This window comes from Glycine soja, chromosome 4, assembly GCF_004193775.1.
Source record: "Glycine soja cultivar W05 chromosome 4, ASM419377v2, whole genome shotgun sequence".
In the NCBI taxonomy this organism is placed as follows: Eukaryota; Viridiplantae; Streptophyta; class Magnoliopsida; order Fabales; family Fabaceae; genus Glycine; species Glycine soja.
The window spans coordinates 49,908,767-49,915,855 of record NC_041005.1 but is presented as its reverse complement, the minus strand read 5'-3'; the positions used below and the strand labels follow the sequence as shown (position 1 = coordinate 49,915,855).

The 7,089-nt window shown below is 31.4% G+C and overlaps 1 protein-coding gene across 1 annotated transcript; it reads right to left on the bottom strand.

Annotated features, from left to right (window-relative positions):
* Positions 1-5,506: 5,506 nt before the first annotated feature.
* On the bottom strand, positions 5,507-7,089 carry LOC114408239 (protein RKD4-like). The gene is made up of 3 exons (XM_028371299.1): positions 6,896-7,089; positions 6,197-6,695; positions 5,507-5,890 (listed from the first exon to the last, which is right to left on the bottom strand). Exons 1-3 carry the CDS (start codon positions 6,982-6,984, stop codon positions 5,729-5,731), a joined length of 750 nt encoding a protein of 249 aa, XP_028227100.1. The 5' UTR covers positions 6,985-7,089; the 3' UTR covers positions 5,507-5,728.

Genomic DNA, 7,089 nt, shown 5'->3' with positions numbered 1-7,089 from the left:
CACGTCAAAGTCGTCTCTCATAGCATATACGATTCATACTGACTGTATATAATATATAATCAACTGTATATGTGTTCGAGATTAAAATTATTCAACTATGTTAAAAATGAAAAAAAAAATATTAACTCTATAAGTTTAATGATTATGTATTATCAATGTAAAATATTTACATTGTTGATTAATCAGACATCATCAATAATATGACTTGTAAAAATAATAAATTTACTTACAAAATCTTTTAGTTAGATGATGAAAATATTTCTTGAATAATCTTGAGTTGTCTACATCTTGAGAGAAAAAAACAATAATAAATTGATTTGATTAATGATGTAATATAATAGGAAGAAAAAGATAAAGAAAAAGGATTATTGATTAAGTGTTTAATTTTTTATATATAAAATATAACTACTCTTAGATGATAATGTAACATTATCAATACATAATTTATTTTCACTTACTCTATATATTCATAATTATATAGATAAGATTTATCATAGCCATAATAAAACAAGTGAAAGTAATTCTCCATAATATATTTTGGCATGACCCTAAACACACCTAATTAATTTTCCCCTAATTCTCCAATATATTTTGTTAGCAATCATTTATATAACTTATTAAAAAAAATCAACGAACTTATATAATGATGTGTGATTCAATGATATTACAAAATTATTTTATAACGTTTGTGTATACATTACAAAAAAATAACCTTTATTACCCATGGTTATTTTTTGATAGGCAACATAAACTGCCAAAAATAATGTGGTTTATATCATTAGCCTCCATAATTTAATGTTTCTTTTATTCAATAAAATATAGGACTTGAGTTTAAATTAAACCCCAATTTTTTAGCCAAATCCAATCATGACCAACGTGGGTTAAATTTGTAAAAATTGTCAAAAAACTAAAAAAAAATAGACTTTTACATGACTTTAGATTCATTTTTTAAGCCCAAATTGAATTTGGACTTTTTAGCCTAACCCGCTGTAGTTTGCAATCCGCATCAAGTTAGATCACATGAGCGCAGGTAGTCCATTTTGCCACCTATAGCCTTGTGTAAGACTCTTGTATTTCTGCACACCAAAATTTTGTCTTCAAAGCCTTCTCGCTATATATTTTGAAGAAAAAAAATGCAATAATTCTAAAAATTCTCTATTGTCTTTTTATCTTTTTCTCTCTCTTTCTCACCTTACCTTAGGTCAGCCATTGTCACCATTAGTACTAGCCACCATAGAAATTGTTTTCTAGATCTAAACCAATAGAATCTCTCCTTTCATCAACCTTTATCATAGCCCCATGAAAATTTTCCCCAATCAAAGTCTTGACTAAACCCTAGTTTCAATCTTTAGAGACATTTTTGTCCATCATAGTAAGCATCTCAAAAATTTATTATGATTAAAACCTTCTTCATGTTAACTACAATAAAATCATATACTTTTTCTCTTGTTTTGGCAGTTCCAATGAAGATCTCATTGACCTTTTTTATGGTAACTCCTCGATAACCTATCATTTATTTCCATTTCTCTCACAACCTTTTTCTTTGAGATTTTTGTTTCATCTTTTTTGCGCTATGGTTATTTGTATACATTTGGTGATTTTTAATTGTTATTTATGCAATAATTTTGTGATTATATGATATTTCTAGTTTTACGTTGATGTGTTTATGCTCCCTCAGGTTTTCTATCATCATTATTGATTCCATGCACCATGGAAATTAATTTTTAGATTTAAACGGATAGAATTGCTCCTCTTGTCAACCTCTATCAAAGCCCCCATGAAATATTTCCCCAATCAAAGCCTTAATTGAGCCCTAATTACAATCTTTAAAGACATTTTTACCCACCACAATAAACATCTTAGAAATTTACTCCGATTAAAGCCTTCCCCGTGTTAACCGCAACAAAATCTTATACTTTTTCTCTTGTTTTGGTTGTTCTAGTGAAGGCTTCATTGTCAACTTTTTTGGCAACCCCTCAATAACCTATATGTTGTTTACATTTCTCTTGCAACCTCTTTGTTTGAGTTATTTGTTTTTATGTGCTCGTTTGCTTTGAGTTTCTAATTTTGGGTGTTTTGATGGCCACTAATTTTTGTTTGCCAAGGTCTTGTACACTTGGGAAAATAGCCTATTAACTCTTAATCCATATCATTGTAAGTGTATCTTTCTTTTCCCATCCCATTTGGTCTTAATTAAACCTTGTGTTGTTTGATTGCAACTCTATAGTGACTTCAAATGCCATGTAATGCTTTCTTGTAATGATTTCTAGAGCTGACATTTGGATTGTCATTTTCCTATAGGGTGTGGCTTGATTTTCATGATGAATTTTTCCTATTGTTCCTAGTACCTCCTATCATATTATATCCTCATTGATAGATGCAGTAATTAATTTTTCTCAAGTTTATATTTATTTAATCCATGTCCTCTGACTATATTACCATGTGTTTTTCTTAACTATGTTGCTCAGTTTGGGTTCAACCTAGCACCATTAAGTCCCCCCAATGTGTTCTCTTTTCTAGATATGTAATGTTATGTTGGACTAACTTTTGACTTAACGTTAATAATGTGGTTCCTTCTAGAGTTCTCACTTTATAGGATAATATTATATTAAATTACAGTGAACATGCAGCTTACTAACATACTCTAACTAAAAAAACAAGTGCATATATGTTAGCAAATACAGTTAATCCTCGATTCAACATCATGGGTTCTTCTTATAACATTCATCCCTCTGCCTCCTACACCTTTACCCCAACAACCATCATTTCCTATTTCAACTACCTCTCAACCTTAACCTTTGTCATTGTCTTTTGTTCTTCTTCCTCATGATTTGTTTGAGCATGTGCCATACAACCAAAAGAATGATTTGCAATCATTCAGTTAGAAGTCTAATATGTCACTCTCATGTATGTAATTGTTAATGAGGAGCTTTAGCATAATCCAAAGTTTAAGAAAACAGTCTTGGTGAGCAGAATGAGTTATTATTTCCCAAACAATTTTTCTCTGTATTATATATGTGTTATGTGTGTCACTGACGGTGTAAAAAAAAATTGATACTATCATCCAATCATAATTCGCTGTTAATATGACTTTTAAAGTAATTATCGTAAAAGTCAATAAATTTACTATACATGGTAGGTTATGATTGGATGATAGTGTAAAACTTTTTGTATTGTCAATATATAATCCTTTTCTCTCTCTCTCTCTCTCTCTCTATATATATATATATATATATATGTGTGTGTGTGTGTGTGTGTGTGTGTACAAAGAAATGATATAATATATTGAGAAAAAGTGTTAGGGGAAGTGTATCTTTCCATCCACCCACACTGTTATCCTAAACTTTGGATTATGTTGAAACTCCTCATTAATTATTACATCCATGAAAAATGATATATTAGACTTCTAAGTGAATGATTGCAAATTATTCTTCTTGTTGTATGGCACATGCTGAAGCAAATCAAGAGAAAGAATAACAAACGGTTGAGGTTAAGGGGTAGTTGAAATGTTAAATGATGATTGTTAGGGGGTAAAGATTTAGTAGACAAAGGATAAATGTTAGAGGAAGAATCCATAATATTGAATTAAGGATTGATTATATTTAATTATTAGCATGCATGCACTTATTTTTTAGTTTGAAGACATTAGCAAGTTATATCGTTAGTGTATTTTAAGATAATATTTAGGTATGACTAAGCATTATTTAAAGAGAAAAAGGTTGATGCACTTACAATGTAAAATAATTTTACACAGTCATCCAATCACAAGTTATCAAGTATGATAAGTTTATTGAATTTTTTAATAATTTCTTTAAAATTTCATACAAACCGTGAGTTGTGATTGAATAATAATGTAAAACTATTTTATAGTATCGAGGGTTATACACTGACAATGTAAAGACTATTATACAGTCATCTAATCATAACCCAACATGTATGGTAAGTTTATTGATTTTTAAAATAATTATCTTAAAGTAATTCTATCGGTGACTCCTAATTAGATGACAAAGTAAATATATTTTATAATGTTAATGCATAGACATTAAAATTTTAAATTAACTTCTATTCATAAATTTTATTTAAATCATATATATAACAAAAAAATTGAAAGTTACCTAATGTGTTGAAGACAAACTTAGACAATATCAAACATGAAAACAATAGAAACTAATTTTTTTATTTATATATGATATGTATTTCTCGTCATTTTTTTTATGAAATAAAACAATTTTTCAAATATTTTAATATTTATTTTTTCACACTTATTATTACATTATATATATATATATATATATATATATATATATATATATATATATATAAATGTGAAATACATTATGAACTCACTAAAAGTAAATTAAGAACACAAGTTGGGTTCTACTATTCTCTATTAGAGAGAAAACTAGTGGGTGTTCTAAAATCGTACATGATAGTAAATAACTTTCAAAGAGAGTTAAAAATCTAAATTGAGTTCTTATATCATACATATTCTTAATACTTAATATTTGTAAAAATATTTAAAATATGAGGAACCATCTTGAATGATATGTTATAGTAGGTCATTTTAACCAATTAGTTTAATTAAGGATTTATATTTATTGTTTGGTCGTTCCTCTTTAAATTTTCTTTGTTTAATCCTTAACACATTGAGTTAGTGGTATGGAGTTGTGAGTTGGCCACTCCTACGCCCTCTCCCAAACCACTTGGGCGCCTCACTTGCCACGAAGGAGAAATGGGTCATCAAAGTGGGCTTTTCCACTCAGCCACATGTGTTTGGTGATATTTGAAAGCTTCATAATACACATAACGAATTAATTTGATCGTCCGTTTTGAATTTGTGCTAGTTGGTATTGGCATTCATCTATGACTTTCTTCCCGCACAGTAAACTTAAAGTGTGGATCTAGTAGCTGCGATCTTTTTCTTTAATTTAATTTCTTCACACAATAAAATATGGTTTTTTTTTCTTAGTTTGATGAAAGGCTTTTTTTAACTGACTCAAAAAACAAGGAGTGATAGTTTAGGAAGGTAGGAATGTGGAACAAATCAATACTCTTGAATGGTAAATAACTTTTCCAATGATGACCATTAACAACCATCGCCATTCCTGTTGAGTCACAGCGCTCCAACATCGAAAGAGTCCTCGAAGATTTTCTTTATGCCAACTAAAAGTGGACCTGTAAATATCTCCTATAATTTTATTTTTTTAAGAAATCAATTCAACTTAAATATTCTTTCATAAGTCTCTCACAATTATTTGTCTCCATGGGAAAAAAAAGGGACATACGCCCCCAATCCACTACATGTTCTAAATATATGCAATGGTGTGTTAATATATTAGTGTTTAAAATTTCCATCTTTCTTTCCCCTTACCACACTGCACCCTTCTTTAAAATAACTGCTTCATCATGGATCATGGATCATGGACGGCTATCCTCTTTTAAATCACCGAAACCGTAAGGCCGACCATTGTTGTACCAAGAAACAACCGACAATATTAATAAAAGATAACAGGCCAAAAGAACTCATTAACATTCTACTCCGACTGAAGTCACACGAAATAACATGAGCTGTGCAGTCAAATTAGTTTCCTATTTCAAAATATAATCCTAAGATAGCTACTAGAGTCCTTTCCTAACCTATTTTATATGGTTTTTCTAATTTCTAGATCCATATACAACTAGCCATATCTTTTGTTCACCCGCAAATTCATGGCAATAACCACAAAGGTCAAGCTTGGAGTGATGCCATGCACCTTCTCTTCTTGTAATTAGCTTTAAAGCAAGCTTGCCTCAGCTTCTTGGCTTCTTCACTTAGTTCCATTCCTGGTAATTTTTCCAGCAACCTTTTATGCTTCTCCAACCTTGCAACCTCGTCTTCCAAACCCATTTCCTGTACCACAGAACAAATTAAACACTTTCAAACATTGACCACTGCCTGAAAAAAACTAATGGTTAAGACTTAAGACCAACAAATTAGTAAAAATTAATATAATTTCTCAAGTATCATATCCGCGTGGGGTCCTACTCCTGGAATAGTAAACTTTGAATTGGTCATCAAGTAAAAACAAAATTGTTTACTCCTTGACTGATTAAGACACGGGATATTGGAAAAATCCAAAGAGAACGTTGTTCTCAGTTCAGGTCAGGTTCATTAAATGTTTGTCATTCTCATAGGACATAGTAGCTAGCAAGGTACCTTAACATTGTCGATGAGTAATTGCAAGCTCTTGAGTTTCCTATGTGGCCACCTCTTCACGTTGAGCTCCCTGCACCTTCTCTTCAACATGGTTAGCCCCACATTCAATCGCTTCGCAGCTTCAGTTATAGGAACACCAAAATGCTTCCTTATCTCATCAAATTTTAACACACATGTCTTCTTCTTACTGCTACTAGACACCGGCTGTGGCCTCTGATGAATAATATTCTGCACATAACTCGCAGTGGCTGACCCATTTTCAATCGTGAACGAAGAAGCTTCACCAAAACCCTTTTCCCGATTACAATGGACCCCTTGGGAAACAACAATGTTCAAGGGCTTTTGGTCCAGCTCCTCCTCCAAATATTCACCAAGGGGTGGGAGGCTGAAATCGAGGTCCAGATTTTCTAAATCTGGAAACTCATTGAAGCAAAGGTGGTTGCTTGAATATGGCCAATCAAGCTCGGAGAAACCCTCCAATGGTGAAATCTCCATTATTCTGGAGTTTCATACTCCATTAAAAATAAATAACACACACACGAACGAAAAAATAATGAGCTATAATAAAGAAAGAAACAATTTTGTACTAGTATAAGACAAAAAAAAAAAAAAAACAGAAAGAAAGAAAGTTGCTATCAACCTCGAAAGGAGAAATATCAATCATAGTAAAAGCAAAACAGAAAGAAGAAAAGAGCTTACTTGTGAGTGTGGTTTACTTGAGCAGAGGAAAAAGATGAGTTGAAGGTATGAGGAACGATATCGTGGTCGGAGACAAAGACAAAGCCCATATCGGAGACAGAGAGAGAGAATGTGGGGAATGCGCGTATGTTTATAAAAGGGGTTGAGAATGTGTGTATTTATAAGTTTGGGAAAAAGAAAGAGCGAAGGGAAGG

What these genes read in the sequence shown, in the direction of transcription:
- LOC114408239 (XM_028371299.1), bottom strand. Translation starts at nt 6,984, where the DNA reads ATGGGCTTTGTCTTTGTCTCCGACCACGATATCGTTCCTCATACCTTC. An exon ending in CAAGTAAACCACACTCACAA is followed by an intron (nt 6,696 to 6,895) that starts GTAAGCTCTTTT and finishes ATGAAACTCCAG; the next exon opens with AATAATGGAGATTTCACCAT. An exon ending in TACTCATCGACAATGTTAAG is followed by an intron (nt 5,891 to 6,196) that starts GTACCTTGCTAG and finishes TCTGTGGTACAG; the next exon opens with GAAATGGGTTTGGAAGACGA.